The following is a 20,624-nucleotide window of genomic DNA, read 5'->3' as shown; positions in this document are numbered from 1 at the left end:
CAGATGGGGCCAGGTACAGCCAGATGGGGCCAGGTACAGCCAGGTGGGGCCAGGTACAGCCAGGTGGGGCCAGGTACAGCCAGGTGGGGCCAGGTACAGCCAGGTGGGGCCAGGTACAGCCAGGTGGGGCCAGGTACAGCCAGATGGGGCCAGGTACAGCCAGATGGGGCCAGGTACAGCCAGGTGGGGCCAGGTACAGCCAGATACGGCCAGATACAGCCAGGTACAGCCAGGTGGGGCCAGGTACAGCCAGGTGGGGCCAGGTACAGCCAGGTGGGGCCAGGTACAGCCAGATGGGGCCAGGTACAGCCAGGTGGGGCCAGGTACAGCCAGGTGGGGCCAGGTACAGCCAGGTGGGGCCAGGTACAGCCAGGTGGGGCCAGGTACAGCCAGATGGGGCCAGGTACAGCCAGATGGGGCCAGGTACAGCCAGGTGGGGCCAGGTACAGCCAGATACGGCCAGATACAGCCAGGTACAGCCAGATACGGCCAGATACAGCCAGGTACAGCCAGATACGGCCAGATACAGCGTCTGTCTCTGCTACACACAACATTTTGTTTTGTATGATCCCTTTTTATCTCTTTCTTGTTCTCTGTGCTGGTACAGTACACATACAGTGTGTCTTTCAAAGATTTCAACGTGAATCTCTTCATACAAGGATAGTAAGTAGAGGATAGACATGGTTTGTTCTCGATGGTCAAAGATTGTGTGTGTCACACTGTGTGTGCAGTGTGCAGTGTGCATGTTGACGTGTTCTTGATCCCATGTCATCAGGATGTTCTCAGTTCTCACCTAACCCTCTCCCGGCTGCCACATTGGTATGCTTTACAGTGAGAGCAGAGGACAATGGTTTGGTCGGCATGGTGATGCCAATGTGGAAACCATCCAACCTGGGCTCCACTGGGACTATCAGTGTGGGAACCATCTCATTTTGTGGGCAGTGTAGACATAGCCTGTCTTCTCTTGTGAGTCTGTACATTAGTCAAAGCTTTCCTTGTGTCAGTCTCTGTTTAGGGCCAAACAGCATTCCAGTTTGCTCAGTTTTTGGGTTAATTCTTTCCAATGTGTCAGGTAATTATCTTTTTGTTTTCTCATGATTTGGTGGATCTTTCTTCCTTCTTCCCTCCCTCCCCTGACACCCAGGTGTCAACGAGATTAGGCTAGCTAGCCAACAGAGATGTGATTGGGGGGGAATCATAGAGCAGAGCAGTTGGCTATCCCTGACTGTGATCTATAGTCACACCACGTGTACCCACACTTCTCCAATAGTATCTGTACCACAGTTAACTTTCTCCTTATATATAGCCTTAAGCTTTCCAAGCAGCATTTTCCCTCCACGCTTTTAATGGCTGACATTATCAACCATGATATGAAATCTGAGAAGAACTCTACTGTATTTTGGGCTGCTAAATAACTTTATTAGTCATGTTTTAAAAGGGACACATAAAAAGGGGTCACAAACACACAGAACTCTATTAGTATGCTCTGTAGCAGGGGAGACATTTCCCTCCCTCATTAACTATATTCTGATGTGTTTCATTACACAGTTTTAACACCGTCTGACCGGTGCAATAAAAACATCTGTCCCCATTTGTCGAGTCTCTGTCAGTTGGGCGTTCTCCACATGCTGCAAGACGAGCTCTAGGAGTCTCTTATCAGACGTTAGACAGCTCTCTCAGAGCCAGAAGACTGAGACAGATGCAAGTCAGACATTTGCTTCACTTTCTCTTTTCACTTTCTCTTATCACCTTCCTCCCTTTAACTCAATTAGCCTCTCTATGACATGCACTGTCCTCTTTGTGTCTGTCCATCACGCTCTCCTTTGAATGCCTAGTCCTTCTGTGTTCGTCACTTTCTCCTTTCAACGTTTTGATCGGCGTGAGATCCCATTGCAGCTCAGTCATCACTGATGTCTTTCTGTAAAGCTGCATGAGGCATGAATGTTGAGGACTAACTTTATTGTCCATTGAATATAATGTTTACCCTAGAATAACAGTCAAAAACAGAATATGAGAGCGGGGGGGGGGGGGGGGTGTTTCAAAGACTAGAACACTTTTTGTTATTTCCCCACACATTCCAACATATATCATCTCTGATAAACCACATTTATTATTCTCATGTCTTAAACAATCACTTCTTGAGTCACCTTTCTCTCTTGGTTAAACAAAAGCAGTGTCTCAGTATGCTGGTTCCGTCCTCTCTACAGCACAGCGCTGAGGTATCTCCTGTGGTCTGCAGTCCAGAGACAGATGGAGGCATTAGCAGTGTATCACTAGAGGTCCCTGTGTATTATGGCCTTGAACCTCCCAGTACTCTAACCTCATTGTAATGTAATAGCAGGTTATTTACCAGGATCCTGCCCCTAGTTCGTCTGGCATTGCTAATTATAATACATAACGTAGACAATAAGACTGCACTATAACGTCACGACCAGCGCATTTTCCACAGGCACGTTACTAAGGAATATCCGTCAGAGGATGACTGGCTTCGCATGCACACTGATCAGTCCTCTGGTGCCGGGTGCTGTGATCTAATTTCCTACTGACTGCTGAATTGACAAACAGGCCTCAGTTATCTCTGTCACTGATGCTGGGATGGTGGAGGAGTGCGACTGGCTTATAAGTGACGTTAACCATCCTCACCATTTTGTGAGTTACTCTGTGTTGCCTGTGTCACCATATCTGTTTATTTATCTGTTGCTAAAGTTGAATAGAATGGTGCTTTATTATATTTTTATTCAGGATGCAAATGTGACTTTTCCCCTAATCCCAGAGACGACACACATACAGTTTACTTCCGTGATGGTGCAAAATATGTCTTTATGCAGAGTCTGTTTGACCCTTGCCCTCTGACCCTTGACCTGCAGGTGCTGACCATTCTGCAGGAGGTGTTCCCAGCGGTGCAGGCAGCAGAGATGGCTGTGAAGCTCCGCCCCCTGTGGTGGGAGGGCTGGCAGACCCTAGGCCGTGCCCAGCTCAGTCTGGGTGAGGTGGACCTGGTCAGTTTTACCACCTACACATTTTTCACACTGTCGTGCCAACCCTAAACAAACTGTGCTGTCTCGGATATTTTCTTTTCACATGGTCCTGTTGAGCACAGTTCCAGCAACTGTGGAGGATGTGTAACCAGGCCAGCTTGGTTGGCTCTGCTAGGATTGGCTCTGCGAGGTTTGGCTCTCTAGTGTGAAAAGCAGGTAACCTAACTTGTGATCCATGAACAGAAAAACTAAGATTTTAGTGCATAATGCGCTTCTCCCTCTGACATCACTACAAGGTTAGCAGGTGGCTGAGTCGTACGTGTCTCACATGTTACTGTATGGAGGTGAGACTGTTAGGAACGGAGACTGTAGGGAAGAGGCCCTAGCTTGTCTGTCATCCCCACAGACACTAAAATGTCAGTCATTACCCTGAGCTCTTATTTTTAACTTGTCCCTGTCTCGCTGAGATAAAGTTGCTCTTCTTTTAAAACACACCCAAGTGCCTGGGGCATGGAAGATTACTTAAGGTGCCCCACGGTGCACGCCTGAACCTGTATGAAACCTGGCTGGATCACAGTTGGACTGCTGCTCTGCCTCTTAGACAGGAGAGAAAAAACACCTAGCTGAACTGAGAAACCCTATGGCTAATGGCCCTGTGTGTACGTCTCTACATCTCTAATGTCCCGGGGCAACTTAACTGTCAGAAGTTTACCCAAAACAACAATGGGAAGTGTTGAAAGTTACCTGAGCTACAGCCCGCCAAATATATACACGCTTACATATATAATGGAGAGGAGAAAATGCCAGTCTATTTTTAGAGGGCCTTGTTCAGTCTCGTTTCAGGACGTTGTGTGCATCGACATGTTTGAGTAGCGCCCTGTTTGCACAAAGACGGGCGCAGTGATCTCTGGCTTCACATACACATGTCTCTCTCTCTCTCGCTCTGTTTTTTCTTGTTCTCTCTCTGTCCATTTCTCTCTTGGTCACTTGTTTTTTTTCTTGTTCACTGTTCTCTCTGTCCATTTCTCACTCTTTTCAATCTGCTGTTTTCTCTTGTTCTGTTTCTCCCTCTCTCTGTATTTCCTCCTATGTATTTTTATGTCTCTCTGTATTTACCTAGTGCCCTGATTGACTCTGAATGGAATATGTGCTATTATAATAAACATCACATTTTTATATGTAGTGTATGACAAAAGTAGGCTATCAGATCTAAGGGGCGGTTTTGTCATTTGGTTGGGGGATCGTTGTTGAAATGAGAGAAAGAAGGAGCACAGAAGACCTAATTCCATCTTTGAAAGATCTGTGCTTTTGAAAGAACTGTGTGAATACAAACCATTTATCCTATGAGTCTTGACTTGCCAGAGTTCATTTGTCAAAACCTTTTTTTCTTGACAGTTTCGCTTGACTTAGCCTTTATAGTATTTTTGTTTGCATACTTGTTCCAGTTGGGCAAACCAAACCAGTCCATTTCAGGAATGTTGGCCTAATAAGAGCTGAGGTATCCTTTAAGACTGGTATTTGAGGAGATTAGAGAGACAGAAAGTTGTTTAAGTCCCATCCTTTTAACATACAGATACAGGCCATAATAGTCCAGGTGTGATTGCCGAGTCCTGTAATGGTGGCTAGTAAAATCGCTTCACCATTCTGTGAATCATATCGTGTTCTCATTTGGACCCTGAGAAGAATAAGAGGGGAGGTAGAGAGAAACAGGAGAAGCAGGAGAGGGAGAGACCAGGAGAAAGAGTGTGCAGGAGAGATGGCGAATGAGAGAGGGCAAGAGGAAGCATCTTCACCACCCATGGGATAAGGAGTGTATAACTAAATAATCAGGGCCTGGAGTTTTCCCTGGTAGCCAGAAAAAACTCCTGGCACTACCCATAGTATTAGTAATAAATAATAATATATTGAATGTGTAATGTGCTTTTCATTGAAAAATAATGTCGAAGTGCTACAGTTAGTGTGTTAAAATAATGAATAACAAGAGACATACAGTGAGGAGAACAAGTATTTGAAACACTGACGATTTTGCAGGTTTTCCTACTTGCAAAAACCTGCAAAATCGGCAGTGTATCAAATACTTGTTCTCCCCACTGTAGACAAATAAGGACTCAACTAGACCGGCCCATTGACACAAAGAACACTGCTGACGCTACAAGGACAACAAGGAACACGGCAATAACTAACTAACAGAAGGCCTTCCCAAAGAGGATGTTTTTTAGGCCAATTTTAAAGGAGCCCAGAGTCTGTGGTGCCTTCAGGTGGTCCGGGCGTGCGTCCCAGAGTGGGGGGGGGGTCGAGCGAGCCCAATCCCCCCCCATGGAGCGGAGCTTGGTCCTGGCGGACGTGGAGGAGCTGGCTATTGCTCGACCCGAGGTTGCGGGCAGGGTAAAGGGATAAGAGCAATTATCTGATTTTAAGATTTATTATCTAACAATCTTATTTCCCAAGGGAATAAATAAAGTTGTATATCTTATTAATCTACTGATGTGTAAACACTGATGCTGATCAGTGCCTTTAGGTTAGAATGAGGTGGATGCAGTTATTCTTGGTCATTACTGAACCTGCATCATCCCCATCTTAGAATGAATCACCTAACTAAAGCTTGAGTCAATTGAGTTTGGTCTGTCTGAGATACTTCGTTATTAATTTGAGCTCGGACAGAGATAGCTGGAAGGGATTCAGCAATGCATTTCTAATGGTATTCAACTCATTTCGGTCACGATCAGATGTAATTTGCGATCTCAACAATTATCATGAAAAGTACTTAGTGTGAGATTAAAGATTAATTTCATAATTCCACCGGCAGGGCAATGGTTTGATTTATTAGCCCATTACTATGTGAAGTATGATTTGCCCTCCTCCAGAGTTAGACAATTATGTGTAAATCTATGTACTTATGACTGGTCAGGTGAATGATGGATGGAGGCCGTAGTAATGATGCGGTGAATCTCTCTATAATGAAACCAATGTGACAGGAATGAGGTTTTGTTGTAGCTGACATTCTGAAGAGAGACTAGAGCTACCGCTTCACATTGTTGCCAGTCTCACGCTTCCTCACATCCTCAAATTAGAGGTATTATTACGCAGAAACGGCAGACCTGCATCCGGATCCTTTTGAGCGTATTTCTTCCGGAACATAGGGATCCTAGGAAACGTATCTATTACGACTTTAACTGTTCACTCTTTACAGATGGTGGGACTCAAAAGAGAGTGCTATAGATTCTTTGACGTCCTTTGGCTTTTAGATGTACAACATTTTTGACATGATTACTGTAGACCGTCTAGTAGAGTGATCTTTGATTGTAATATGAACGAACCGTCAACATATGACTTTCTCTGTAGCATTGGAGTTGTTTTATGGTTCTTCTCAGCAGGCATTGTGACCAACAACACCCACTACTTATTTTAGTGTCAGAGCAGATCTAAATCTGATTTCAAAACAAAGCCCTGAATCTTTTCCGGATAATAGTATAAAAAAGCACAAATCACCCCGTTTGAAAACATAAATGTACATTAGAGACCTTCCCTTAACTTTGTCCATTTCCATGATTCCTATTTCAAGTGAAAGGGTCTGATTACCATACACTAGCAATGTACATAGAAACAGGACCCCTGGGGACAACCATAACACTACAGTTGTTTTTACTCATCAAGCTTCTCCAATGGTCATATCACGTCAATGCTTTGGTATTTGGTATTTTATTTATTTATTAAGATCCCCATTAGCTGTTGTGAAAGCAGCAGCTACTCTTCCTGGGTTCGACATAAAACATGCCATTGTACAGAACACCAATAGGCAAGAACAGCTCAAGGACAGAACTACACAAAAACTACACACCTTTCCTTTCAAAGCCTTAAATCTTCCCCACAACAATTATTGTCCTTCATTACCAGTCATTTGTGTTCATCTTAAATCAATAAAAAGATGTTAACAGAAAGGAAAATACCACAAAGGTCTTCATCCTGTCAACAGGCGGTGAGGTCCTTCCAGGTAGCGGTCCACCTGTGTCCGTCAGAGCGCCCCCTCTGGTCGGATGACCTGGCGTGGGCGCGGCGGCTGCAGCAGCAGAGACGGACGGCCCAGGACCAGACCCAGCGGGAGGAGGAGGCCCAGCGGGATGTCCTGAACCCTCCAGAGCTCCAGCAGGACTACGACTTTGAGTCAGACGAGGTGGTGGTGGCCTGCGCTGCCGTAGCCGAGAGACAGAGACACTATGAGGAACTGAAGAGGACAGTCGTGGTTGTCGACGCTGAGGGGAATTCTAGGGAGGTACCTGTGGAGGAGGAGGGGTCAGGGGACACACCCTCTTCATCACAGGATCAGTTGGTCAAAGCACGGGGACTATGATCTGTCTCTAAGGAGTTATGGGCTAGAATGAATCATATGGACTAGAATGGATCTTATGGACTGAAATGGGTCTTTTTGTTTGTTTTTGTTGTTTTGAGTCTTTAGTCTTATGCATGTCGTTATGGTTTTCTGCTTTAGTCTACAACAGACTGTGGGTGATAGAGGTAGATTTAATCAAATAGATTTTTGTTTTAGTGTGTTATGTTTTCACTATTTATCAATGCTCTCATATTACTGCCATTTTAAAAGACTGAATTTGAGCGTAGCCAAAAATAATTATCATCATAATTTGGCACTCAGAGGTCAATAGTCACTCATGTTGATTAATCCTCCTCCTGAAAAGAGGATCCTGTTGTGTTTTGGAATATGTCTGTCAGTCCCATTTATCTCCGACACATTCAGGGCCGGTTTCCCCAGACACAGATTTAACCTAGTCCTGGACTAAAAAGCTTTTCACTGGAGATTTTCTATTGAGCTTGCTTTTCCATCCAGGACAAGGCTTACTCTGTGTCCGGGAAGCTGCCCCTTAGTCTTTTGAAATGTCTATGAGAACATTCAGAACGTCTTTGTTAGATGACTGGAAAAGATCTCCCTGGAAAACTCCTCTCGCTTGAATCCATCAGTCAAGCTGTTATAAAAAAAGTAAATTTTTTGAATTGCAGTTTCATGCAACATAGTCGCAGTTGGAAGTGCTATTTCATAATGACTAACGGACTGGTCTTTTCTGTTGGGAAACTCTGTCTCCACGGTAACTCAGAGAAATAAACCCCACAGAGAAATAATATTGCATGAGTATTCCCAGAATTCCAGCTAAGTTGTTAGGATTTGTGTGTCATATGACCCTCCATAGGGGGCAGGTGAGCTGCTAAAGCAATATGTCCACCTTGGGCCTGAAATCTAGCAGCTGGATAGCGCTGAAAGCTCTGTGCAGTCAGCCTGGACTGGCCATGCTGAAAAGCCTAGAAGCTTGAACAGTCATTGAATTTGAATGGCATCTTCTAATAGCAAGATTGTTTTCATGGGACACTCAATGGGTTTTGTATGACAAAAACAGGCTATCAGATTTAGGGGTTTATTATTGGCGATATTAAAGAGAGGCGCTGTGAAAGAGGAGACAGGTTTTTGAGAAGATTCATGTATCCTCCTTGTCTTTATTAAAATCATATTAAGACCATTTCGTCATCGGTATCTCTCTTAAATATATTCCCTAGTAGTACAGCGTTAAAGGAGTATTCTGACAGAGGGAACTGGCCTCGTACTAGAACATGAACCTCAGGGGATGCTTTAGGATTTAAATAGGGCATTACACGTCAGGAACATTTTGTCAATAGAAATCATTAGACAATAAATTGTTCTCGGTAAAGAACTACAAACAGTGCCTATATCATTGTAATTGGAAGGATATGTGTTTTTGTCATCATCACTACGATGGAAGTAGGCAAAGAAGCAGCAACTATGGGTAAAAGCAGACCTTGTTCTCTCAACAAGTCAACCTCACTGAGGGTACGTGTTTACAGTGCAAACATCTGGTGATGTTGCCAAAGCCATTCAAATCATTTAAACACCTGGCACAAAAATTCTCAAAACAAGTCTAAGGCATAAGATTGTGGTAGCGTCTCAAAATGGGCCCTGAATGTGTTTGTGACAGTAATTCATTTTATAGGACTGAGTTCATTCACTGGTCATGTGGGGGACGATAGGAGCTGTAAACAAATAGTGGGTGAGGGAACAACTGTTTAGACCATGAGAATGCTCATGTATAATGTGAGTTATATTGATGTTTCTATAACTGACCCAGCTGATGTAGGAATACTTTGTTCTGTAAATAATGAGAAAATGGATCCGTTTTACCTGTAATGTGTCAATTGAAAATAAATCAATTGGTTACAAGTAACATTGCAAATTTAATTTGACTTTTTATTTGCTATATGCTATATTTTGACTATTGTATTCACTCCCCCAGCATAAGTCATGGAAAAGATTGAACAAAACTTGCTATACTACAAATATTAACTAGTGGATGTACAGTACAAAAGCCTACGTTATTCATCATTTAAAGTGTAAATAATTTGCCACCCTCACATGTTTTGTCATAAAGGTGCTGTAGTAGAGAAATTACATTTCTTTATTATTGATTAGAGGCATATTAACTGTAAAACATCTGAAAATGCTGCTTCCTTCTGAATAAAATGCAGCAAAACACATGCAGCCAACCTGACCCAGTCTTTACAACTGACCTGATGAACTGACTACCTGATCAAGTCCTCTGAAAAACATTAGGATGAAGGATGGTGACTGATATTGATCAATGATCTGTAACCTCCGTCAGATTAATCCTGTAATCAGTATTTATGTTTATTTTTAGTGCCATCAGTGGGCTGGACTGATTGATAACTTATTTGTTCAGAGGCTTTGATCAGGTAGTCAGGTTACCAGGTCAGTCGTAAAGACTGAGTCAGGTTGGCTGTATGTGTTTTGCTGCGTTTTCCTGTGGCCTGCTTACGACCTTCCTCATCGAGCTCTGGGTATTTCGCTCTACTTCTCATAGCCATAACCGCTTTTTACAAATACTGCTTATTGATAATAATGTCAGTCAAAGTTGTTGTGAGTTTAGGTAATCAGTAAAAGGCTGGTTCAGGTTGATTGTATTTTGCACAGTCCAATATGACCCTCCTTCACCATCAAGCTCTGAGGGAGTTTCTCTACTTCAGAAGGAGTGTGGACAGGACTTGAAACATGGAGGTGTCGAGGGGCAGCCAGAGTTTCAATCTAGCGTACTTCTCATGGCCATATAGCAGCTTGATGCAATGTTTGGTTAGCCTAGTAGTAATGAGATGTCAGTCAAATTTGTCGTGAGGGGGTGCAATCATAGGAGTGCAATATCGTAATGTTGCTCGGTGTCCGTACAGATAGACTTGTGTGAGCTGGTTCATTTTAAACTTTGAAATCCTTAATTTAATATTTTAAACTTAGAAACATACTGTATCTCTTTTCTTTAGCCACATTAAAAGCAAATCATCCAAAAGCACATTTCAGTTCACTGATATCATTTAATTGGGGGGGAAGTAATGCCATGCACCTATAAAGTGTCATTTGAACAAAAGACAACAGCAATGTAAATCCCCTTTGTTATTTCAACCATACAAGCTGTAGGATCTTAATTTGATCACTCTTTTGCGCCGCAGGAAATGCATAGAATCTTTGTGATTTACATAAATTCACTGAACACCCACACTAACACATGGTTATATTAATATTATTCCACTTTTCATGTAGCCTCATTTTGACCGGCTAATAGCCTAACCATCGATTAGGCAACATTATGGACTAAACGTCCAAATCCTGCAGGATTATTTTGCTGCGACAATACAGGTCAAATTAAGATCCTATCTGTACAAGCTCAGTACAAGTAACAGAGTGAAATGCATGGAATTATATGCTCAATAGTCTTGCTGGATTTTTATACTTCATTCATCTTCCCCACAACAATTATTGTCCTTCATTACCAGTCATTTGTGTTCATCTTAAATCAATAAAAAGATGTTAACAGAAAGGAAAATACCACAAAGGTCTTCGTCCTGTCAACAGGCGGTGAGGTCCTTCCAGGTAGCGGTCCACCTGTGTCCGTCAGAGCGCCCCCTCTGGTCGGATGACCTGGCGTGGGCGCGGCGGCTGCTGCAGAAGAGACAGACGGCCCAGGACCAGACCCAGCGGGAGGAGGAGGCCCAGCGGGATGTCCTGAACCCTCCAGAGCTTCAGCAGGACTACGACTTTGAGTCAGACGAGGTGGTGGTGGCCTGCGCTGCCGTAGCCGAGAGACAGAGACACTATGAGGAACTGAAGAGGACAGTCGTGGTTGTCGACGCTGAGGGGAATTCTAGGGAGGTACCTGTGGAGGAGGAGGGGTCAGGGGACACACCCTCTTCATCACAGGATCAGTTGGTCAAAGCACGGGGACTATGATCTGTCTCTAAGGATTTATGGGCTAGAATTAATTTTATGGACTAGAATGGATCTTATGGACTGAAATGGGTCTTTTTGTTTGTTTTTGTTGTTTTGAGTCTTTAGTCTTATGCATGGGATTATATGCTCAATAGTTTTGCTGGATTTTTATATTTCAGGCATTGTTTTGAAACTGCCAAGTCAACCAATATGATACAATTGTTTGCAAATGTTGAAATATAGCATACAATTTCAATCCATTTTGTAGAAATTTGACATGGATACAAACTAGCTAGACCTTCTCACAGAGAAGAAACATGTATTTTTTATTTTTTTCTGAAATAAATTGATGTTATGGGACACAATTCACATTGTAGCCTCATGACTATACAGTGTATCACAACAACTGTATTGGTGGAGGCCAGTGGTAAGCAGTGGTCCTCGCTATCTGGGATTGTTGGGATGTCCCTACCTCTTTGTAGTTGAAATTTTAAAATGTTCTGGTTTAGTTAGGGTTTAGGGGGTGTGGACGTCCCAAGGATCTCAGATAGCACTATGATAGCATGGTAGCATTTAGTGCCTTTCAGTGGGTTTGAGTTTTTGAAAAATGCAATGAAATCTCCTTATTGTCTTTATAAAGTTGAAATTACATTTTATGTTCATTATTGATGTGTGTGCTGGTATATTATATTGGTATTCTTGTAATAAGAATGTGACATATATAATAGATCCAATATATGATCTATGTAAATAGATCCAATCTCCTACAATCCACTTTGGCACCGTGTGACATTTTGACCGAACCCTAAACAGGACATCATGCTTCAGTTAGGAGCATCACTGATGAACTCAACCAACTCCCAGTCTTATTTGTTTCATGTAGTTGTTTTTATAAGAGTACAAACACGACACAGGGAAACATTTTCCTTATGAGTTTAACCCTTCAGAAGTCCCAACCTTTAAGGCTATTAGACGTCCTTTTTCCCCTCTGTGACTTTTCTGTGTTATCCGCCACTCTTCCGGAGTTTGTGTTTGTGTCCGTCAGATGCATTTCTCCTGTAAGTTCAGTGTCTCGTCTGTAAACGTCACATGTAGAGTCTTGTCTTTTCTGACCGATGGCACCCTGTTCAGAGGTGAAGGGTCAACTGTCCCATCTGTCCTCATTGATATACTGGAGCCTAAAGTGCCCTTTTTGGAATCATTTTGCATCCCCTTCCCCCCTGGTGTCTGTTGGTCCTGTAGCAGGGAGCACTCCACAGCCGGGGGCCTGGGTCTTCCCTCTCCCCCTGTCCCTCTAGACCCCCCCCCGGTCCCCTCTGGCAAATAAAGAAACGTCTGTGAAGTACTGATGACCTCCCTCAGCTCGCGGGACACCAGCGACGGTGAATCTCGGGATACGATGGACGAATTCGGATGACCTTCACCTCCGCAGCGGAATTGACCCCTGACCCCTGAGCCCCGCCCCCGGCAGCCCATACGGCAGAACAGACACTTGATCTTCTCCACCAGCTTCAGCAGGACAGTCTTCCTCAGCAGGATGTAGATCCAGGGATCCAGGATAGGGTTGATGGAGGCAATGCGGATGGCGTGGAGATCTGGGTTCTTCTCTAGGGGAGTTGAATGGGCGTCGAACGCAACCATGGACAGCTGGTTCACAAACACCCGCAGCTGAGGGAGGAAAGAAGGGATAGGGACAGGGTTGGAGGGTTATTGGTTATTCAGTGTATTTTTGAGGATGGTGTACCTTTAAAGCTTCAATAGGATTCCCATATTGAATCCTGTTGTACTATCCTAATTGAATCCTATTGAAGTAGCTTTCCAACCTGCTTATATCTGCACACGTGAATATCATTAGCCTAAACCTACATAGCAGTTATTTGTTATGTTATTGTTGCGCAAGAAAAACCTACATAAATACATGACAAACTATCATGGTTGCTATGAAAGCAAAGCTATTTGACTATGGCGTTGTGATGTTGGCATAAGATGAGCATGGCATGGGCAGTAGAGCGTACCGTAGCTAGCAGCACTAGTATCTGCCCGGCAGAGAGTGGCACAGAAGCCTGGGCAGAGAGCTAATGAAAACACAACCCCACCCCCAGGTTAATCATCAATCATATGAACGTCTCTGGCTATTGGCTATCACCAAGGTCCAATCAACAACCTATCTCAGACAACGTCAAAGTAAGTGAAGTGAAATAACTGTCAAGCACATGGTTAGTTATGACTATATGATAAGATAAGATTATATGGGTGACTCCCTGGGGTTGTTCCTGGAAAATACAGTGGGAGAGAGAACTCTGGTACACTGATTATAGAACAGCAGTCTTCTTCAAATTAAAATTTCTGCCTTTCAGTTCATGTTTTTGAAGCTTTCAGGATGAACTGTCTAGTGACTCTGTCCTTAGCTCTCAATCAAAGCATGGGGACGACATTTAGAACTCAATATCTCATTATAGACTACAGGTTCTTCTTCAGACCTTAAGTCCTCAGTTCATCTTTTCAGTGTTTTTGAAGCTTGCAGGATGAAATGTACTGTCTCCAGTGGGTATGTCTTTACATGTAACTAACTCTCAAATGTGGCATGGGGACGGTTTATAGAACACTATATATCATTGATCCTTTTCAGTGACTTGCTGTTAATTTGTTCATTTTCTCTGTTGAGTGTTTTTGAGCTTGCAGGATGTACTGTCTCTAGTCACTGTCCTTACAGTATCCTCTTGTAACTACCATGCAGTGCATGGGAACAGGGTGGCTCATAGGACTCTGTACAGAGGACATGTTTGACACTGGCCGAGCAGGAGACAGACAGGTCCCATAAGAGTGGATGGACATAACTCGTTTTTGCTCTTACTATGTCCGTATGTCCAGTTGATCTTGTCACCATGGGAGAGCTTTTAACTAATAAAATCCATATCTGTTTCCCTGTATAACAAGTATAGACAGACAGAATAATCCACTGATGACATCTGGGGCCGGTTGAACCAGTTGGACGTAACAATCAGGGAGATCGTTCAAGATTGATGTCGAAATTGGTCATCTATCCATGTCCTGAGGATGACGCGAAATGGCTCCAAAACCGTCCATATAGGGCAACAGTGAGCGCTATTACCATCAAGAAGGCTTAAAGGGGTAATCCACACCCAGAAATAAAAATCCTGTCAATTTGGTGAAAGCCTATGTTCTATCAGTAGGTAAAATAACAATTTTCACCCATGATTTAACTTTAAGTGGTTCGCTTGTGAAAATCAGGAAATTGTGTAGGAACGCGTCATAGATACATAATTCTAGTAACTGGAGATAGGAGATAACACACGATCCCATTTCATAACGCTTTTAAAACAATTACCTGCACTCCAGATGGTCAAATCAGCCAATAGATGGTAAAGGCATACTGTCTAGAACACATCCATCCGTCTATATCGTCATGACTAAGTATAGATTTCGCTTAGATGTGCTCAAACTAAACAGTGCACCTCATTATTCAACTAGGTTTCTCCTTCAAGTACCATGTTGCAATGCGCCATGTCTATGGGAAACAAATTTTACAGAATTAATGGGGAAACGCCCCACCCAACTGACTGTCGACCCATGGCATTCACGCTGTCATGCTGCGTCACGTGGTTGCTAAGCTAACCGTCACGCGGTTGCTAAATTAATCGTCACGCAATTCGATTCTAATGGAGTTTTCCATCTCCTCAAAATGATCTCTGTGGAAAAGCAACGCAACTCAGATACGCCGTTTATAGCTCAGTGGCAGAGACGGACTGCAAGTTGAACTCAGTGAGATAGACTCCAAAATGGACAGTGCAGTTTGTTTAAGCGATTTTACAGCTAGTTAGCTACGTCACATGCTGATATTGTCTTTGGTATTATTGTGTTTAGCTATGTTTTCTAGCTACCTAGCTAGCCAGCCAGCCAGCCCAGAGAGAGAGAGAGAACATTGCATTGAGTTTTGTAGTAGATTTTCCAAAAAGATTTTGCATATGTTTCTACAAACCTTGTTGTAACAACAAAATGAAACATTTGTTCACAAAAAATATTGTTTTCACATATTAGTGTTGTGTAACACTGTTAATAATAAGAATTAGTGGTTTGGGGTGGATTGTCCCTTTAAGGTTTTACTAGGGCATTTTGGATGGGTGTGGACACTGTTTTTTTGGTTTTAGTTTTAACCCTATCCCAAACCTTAACCCTTACCTTAACCATCCGGAATGAGTGCCTAAACTTAACACTTAAAAATATCTTAGATGTAAAGTCCCCTGTTTTGTGGACCTGCATGGTTCTGGTATCGGTTCTGACTGTCATTTTCACGTTTAAATCGATATGTGGACACCATAGATCGAACTGGCTTGCATTGAGCGGTAGCCCTGATTCTCATGGACACAGTAGTATGTATTTTCTGCCTGTGTAAAGCAGGATGTGAAATCTGACACCACTTGACGCTGGGATGTCTCACCTACCATTTAATTCGCTCTTCCAACAATCCATCAACTCCTGGCTAAACCCTACATCACAGCCACTAACAATACATATGCCTGGAATCCTTACATCGTAACACAGCAGGAGAGTGGTTTTATCGCTGTAGCACATTGAGATCATTTTATAGCCAGTAATCTAAAATAATTAATAGATTTTAAACAAAAAACACTTTCTGTTTGTTATAGATCAACATGATTAAAATGAAATGAAAGGTGAGCTCCTAACGAGTTCAGGAAGCCAAGCTAGAGCTCGGTGAGACATTCGCAGCGATGGGGGCAGACATTTTGATTGAGAGAGACGTTTCGAAAATGTGCACATTTTCTCTAACATTAAACATACAAATATGTATTTTACAGTTATAAGTTATAACTATAACTATAACTATACAGTTATAGTTGCTTTTTAAATTGATTATAGTATATATTTTTTTAAATACAACTAATTCCAAGCCTCATTCTTACCGTTTTTTAAAAATAATAATAATTTTTTACCAGAAAGGTGAGATTTTAACCTTTCTTGGAGTATGCAGCATTAACTAGTTATTGTTTATGGTCCTCTCATGATAAATAATTACTTTTGGAGATTACGTAGATTACATTTTAGATTACATTTGGTTACATTTAAGATGTTTGAAATTTGACATTTGGAGAAATGGAACAATACAGGACCAACAAAAACCCTTTGAAAATTAACGTTTGGAGCCACTTCTACATTTGACATTTGGAGAACGTGGATGAATGTCTAATTCTGCAGTGAGACTGAGAGCTTGTTGGTAAAAAAAATAGTTTATCTTAAGGTTGGTCGTAGCTATGTCTGACTTTGTGATCACAATTTACACCTGTTGCAAGTCATCCAACCATTATAATAAATTTAGCATTAGATGATAATTTTAGCACCGTTTTCATTTAGGACAGTGCCATCGCCCCGCTTTGAGACCAACATGGGGACTCATCTTGATAAATAAATCAATGTCAGATTTTTGTTTTTACTTAATCTCTATCTACTATTATTTTCTATAAGTATCATGATGAAAATAGTCCCAATTTAACACCCTACAGTGGTATTCAAAGTCGGGGAACTGCACTGCCACATTTTTGGGAACCAAGAATTAAGTGAACAGATGATCGTATGGGGCAATATACAAACGTTTTTAAGAATGGTAATTGGAAAAAAATAACATTTTATTTAGCAAATGTATTTATTGGTTGTCTTAATTTTGATAAGAGCTATTCAAATGTTATGAATTGAATGTTATTTAACCAATTTTAAGGTTCCCACTTTTCACAGACATCAATTCATGGTCTATTCCACATTGGTTCAACTTAATTTGTGGAAACCATGTTGATTCAACCACATGCCCAGTGGGTTGTGTCATTTGATTTGGGGTGGGTACGCTAGAAATTCTAGAGAAAAAAATGGTGTCCCCAGAAATTCTGGCCCCCAAAAAATGGGGTCCCTAGTTAAAATGTGGAATATCACCACTACCTTACGCACTTCCCACATAGAAGGGCTTACGCCTAGGTGGTGCAACGGTATACTTCTTAGGCCATTTGCATTTCTCAAGGTGGTTAGAGGTGTGGTTCTGCACGTACGCACACGCGGGTGCACACACGCACGTACACGCACAAAAAGCATGTATTAGCCTGTCTTTCTTATCTTTGTGCTAAATCAGCCTGTAGAGGGCTGAAGTATTTGCATCGCCTACCTGTTATCTATTCTCTAATATTAGATCTTATTAACCCAAGGGCTTCTCTTTCTTATAGTTAGTCCTTATCTTTTTGGTGACTGGCTTCTAAAGAGAAAAGCAACAACAAAAAATCTAATGGTGGAATGAGCTTCCCCCTGATGCAGAGTCCCTGCCAATCTAAAAAAAAAAGCGCTGACTTTGCGGATAACTTCTTTATTGAGAGAAAATGTACTATTGTGATATGTGGTTGTCTCACCTAGCTATCTGAATGCACTAACTGTAAGTCACTCTGGATAAGAGTGTCTGCTAAATGACTAAAATGGAAATGGAAAAGGTAGATGAATAGATCAATTATATTTATTTGTTCTTATTTTTCTCAAAGTAAGGAAATGTTTATAACGCAAGTGTGCCAGAAGTTGACATTATAGTTAATATTCTGAATAGGCCTAACAACACATCAGCAGACAACCGGCTGAACAATAACAGCAATAACACTTTAATAACACAAGAATTAAGCCTATTCAATTCCTTTATTCGATTGGGAGGGCATTTAGGATCTAATTTTGGGCATACTCCCTCCAATTATCAATGCGTATGCTGATGCGTAAAGGTGTTACAACAAATAATGACATCACACAAACCAGAACGCACTGTGCTTTGCATTAACGTTTGCATTGATTAGGGACGAGACAACCCATACTTGTGTCGTGTCTTTTAATTGCACGGTACCAGGTTATCCATTCCTGCACAGTTCGCACACACAACGAGAGATACAAAAGTGAGACCAAAATGTTGCGCAACTTCAAATCAATCAAACTATTGCAATAATTATTCGGCAAGGCGTCAAATCACTTACCACTAATGGTATGGAGCAGATGAGAACCACCACGGAGGTAGCGATGAGCAGAATGACCATCTGGATCTCTGCGCCGGCCATGCGTTGGAAGCTCCGTCTGCGCCTGAGGACAGCTATGCGACCTCCCTGTTCCGTACCCAGCGATGTCCTGCGGATGAACCGCTTGTGCATCATAATCAGCGCCCCGCACACCAGCACGTTGCATATGACCGTGGTGAGGATGAGGAAAGAGCTCACCCCGGCATACATATAGGAGAAGGCGGCGTGCGTGGAGTCGTTAGTCCGCCAGTCGATGAAGCACCAGGTCTCTGGGAACTGCTTTTTCACCTTACCGAGTCCCATGGCAGGCAGCGCGCAGAACAGCACGTTGGAGATGTAGATTCCCGCAAGCGTCAACGCAGCAAGTCTTTGGTCCACGTAATGGTTGTAGAAATATGCATGATTTATGGCCAAGTATCTCTCTATGGACATGGCACAGATAATGCTGAGGCCGACCAGAAAGAAGAAGAGAAGGATGAAGCCGGAGTACTGACACAGTGACTCTCCTCCCGGCCACTTCCCTTGCACACGGGTGGCGATGGTGACGGGGCTGGCCAGCAGCGTGCCCAAAAGGTCGGTCACTGCAAGTCCGCACACCAGCGTGTAGAAGGTGGTCTCCTTCTGTTCTTTCCGAGACTTTCGGAGCACCACGATGGCGATGACATTCCCCACCACTCCTAAAATAAACATAATCACCGGAATAGTAGGCTCTCGGGGCCCATCTTTTATCGTGCCGTTATTCATACCTGTCACAATTCTCTCACAATTTCTTTGTGGGATTAAATAGTCACTTCTTCACCAGTGTCCTCCTCTCCCAATCCGTTTGCATGTGGTTACCCTTTCCGTGGGTGCGCGCTCTCCAAGTCGTTCAATAACGCGCAAATCCATACTTCCCCAATTTCCATTATTTTAACTAACCGTTACACACTTGAATAACAACTCAAACGAATGTCTCCGTGTTTGAATGTACATGCTCCTCTCTTTTGTTAGTCACTAACTTTAGTTTATTTTTACAATCCGAAGTGTTTCTGTCCCAGACGTGCTGCACACCGCGAGGCCCACATAGACATTGACAAGGGAAGTTTTTGCTCGGATCTTGTGTTCAACTCCTCCTTCGTCGTCGCTGCCCTCACTGTACGTTTGAATTAGAAGCTTCACACTGTGGTGTAGCCTAGCACCTTATGCAATGCAACAGACGTCTCTACGTCAGAAATGTATTTGAAACCAGGAAACCACACCATGCGTATTTTTTTCCCCGTCTACAGGTGACTTCAAATAGACATAATGCCTAACCGTTAGCACTATTTCATATAGGGGTTATTTTCTAACATTATTGTATTCCAACCATTGATCTTGATTACTCAGGAGCCCTGTCTTATACAATGGAGCAGTTTTATAAAATGGCTCTTGTTCCTCTTATTTGCATTGCGCACACCCATAATAAATCATGTTATAAATGCCTGCAAAGTTTGCAGTTTCCATGTGAGTTATTAGAGGTAGGCTATAGAGTAAAAAAATAGAAGTGTTTTAAGTTACCCTTGACATGCCACTCCTGAACTGTAAAAGGCATAAGAATGTGAACGCATAAAGCGGGTCAGATAAAACCAAAAGTCCTCCTTATTATTTTTAATATATGCCATCAGCTATAAGGTGATGAACTGACTCTGACTTGGTACTTAATGTTGAAAGTTATGTCTGAAAACAAGAGTGGAAGAGTTAATGCGCAATAATTGTCCCATGACGAAAAACACGGTGTTTAATTGAGGTTCATGATTTCGATCTTCCATCACGGCCCGAGGAACTTCAATTTTTATGATGGATGGTTAAAGGTGCGGGTAATAGTGTGTGTATAACCTGTAACCTCTGTTAGCCACAGCCCCGTTCTATCACCTGCTCATCACCTGCTCTATCAGCACCAGAGAGCAGAACACCCGGAAATCTGCTTCAAATGTACACAATTTTTTATCCGGCTATTTATTTGCAACACAGACTGGAACGGGAATTCTATAATCCTGTAAACGTTCAGATACTCGCTCTGTTGGTTTTGTTAATACGTCTCTGTCTGACACAGAGGGGAGTGAAGGGGGAAGAGGGAGAGAGAAGCTTAATCCCAAATCACCCCCTTCGCTTCGCCCCTCCATTTGCGCGTTCACGAGCGCCTCCGCCATTTTTTCAAGTGTCCAAAAGCAGAGAGAATATTTGTATTTTAATGTATTATGGATCGCCATTAGCTGCTGCCAAAGCAGCAGGAACTCTTCCTGGGGTCCAGCAAAAATTAAGTCAGTAATACAC

The 20,624-nt window shown here is 42.7% G+C and overlaps 2 protein-coding genes across 3 annotated transcripts in view; one reads left to right on the top strand and one right to left on the bottom strand.

The window, feature by feature from the left end:
• LOC120025751 (tetratricopeptide repeat protein 33-like) overlaps window positions 1–9,301 on the top strand; it is a 59,957-nt gene extending 50,656 nt beyond the window's left edge. The window contains exons 4-5 of one of the 2 annotated variants that reach the window (XM_038970364.1): window positions 2,868–2,999; window positions 6,952–9,301. In XM_038970364.1, coding sequence (XP_038826292.1) covers window positions 2,868–2,999; window positions 6,952–7,326 — 507 coding nt within the window. In that variant the 3' untranslated portion in view covers window positions 7,327–9,301. The remainder of the gene's footprint in view (window positions 1–2,867; window positions 3,000–6,951) is intronic. The other variant, XM_038970363.1, reaches the window with a different exon arrangement.
• Window positions 9,302–9,596: 295 nt separating this feature from the next.
• On the bottom strand, window positions 9,597–19,446 carry LOC120026402 (prostaglandin E2 receptor EP4 subtype-like). The gene is made up of 2 exons (XM_038971261.1): window positions 18,294–19,446; window positions 9,597–12,936 (listed from the first exon to the last, which is right to left on the bottom strand). Exons 1-2 carry the CDS (start codon window positions 19,074–19,076, stop codon window positions 12,310–12,312), a joined length of 1,410 nt encoding a protein of 469 aa, XP_038827189.1. The 5' UTR covers window positions 19,077–19,446; the 3' UTR covers window positions 9,597–12,309.
• Between the last annotated feature and the right edge of the window lie 1,178 nt (window positions 19,447–20,624).

Source organism: Salvelinus namaycush, chromosome 31 (genome assembly GCF_016432855.1).
Source record: "Salvelinus namaycush isolate Seneca chromosome 31, SaNama_1.0, whole genome shotgun sequence".
NCBI classification, from domain to species: domain Eukaryota; kingdom Metazoa; phylum Chordata; class Actinopteri; order Salmoniformes; family Salmonidae; genus Salvelinus; species Salvelinus namaycush.
This window is presented reverse-complemented; position numbering and strand designations above follow the sequence as displayed.

Excerpts from the sequence above, each read along its gene's own strand:
- LOC120026402 (XM_038971261.1), bottom strand. The coding sequence starts at position 19,076 with ATGAATAACGGCACGATAAAAGATGGGCCCCGAGAGCCTACTATTCCG. Across the intron at positions 12,937-18,293 it reads TCTGCTCCATACCATTAGTG|CTGCGGGTGTTTGTGAACCA; the intron begins GTAAGTGATTTG and ends TTCCTCCCTCAG.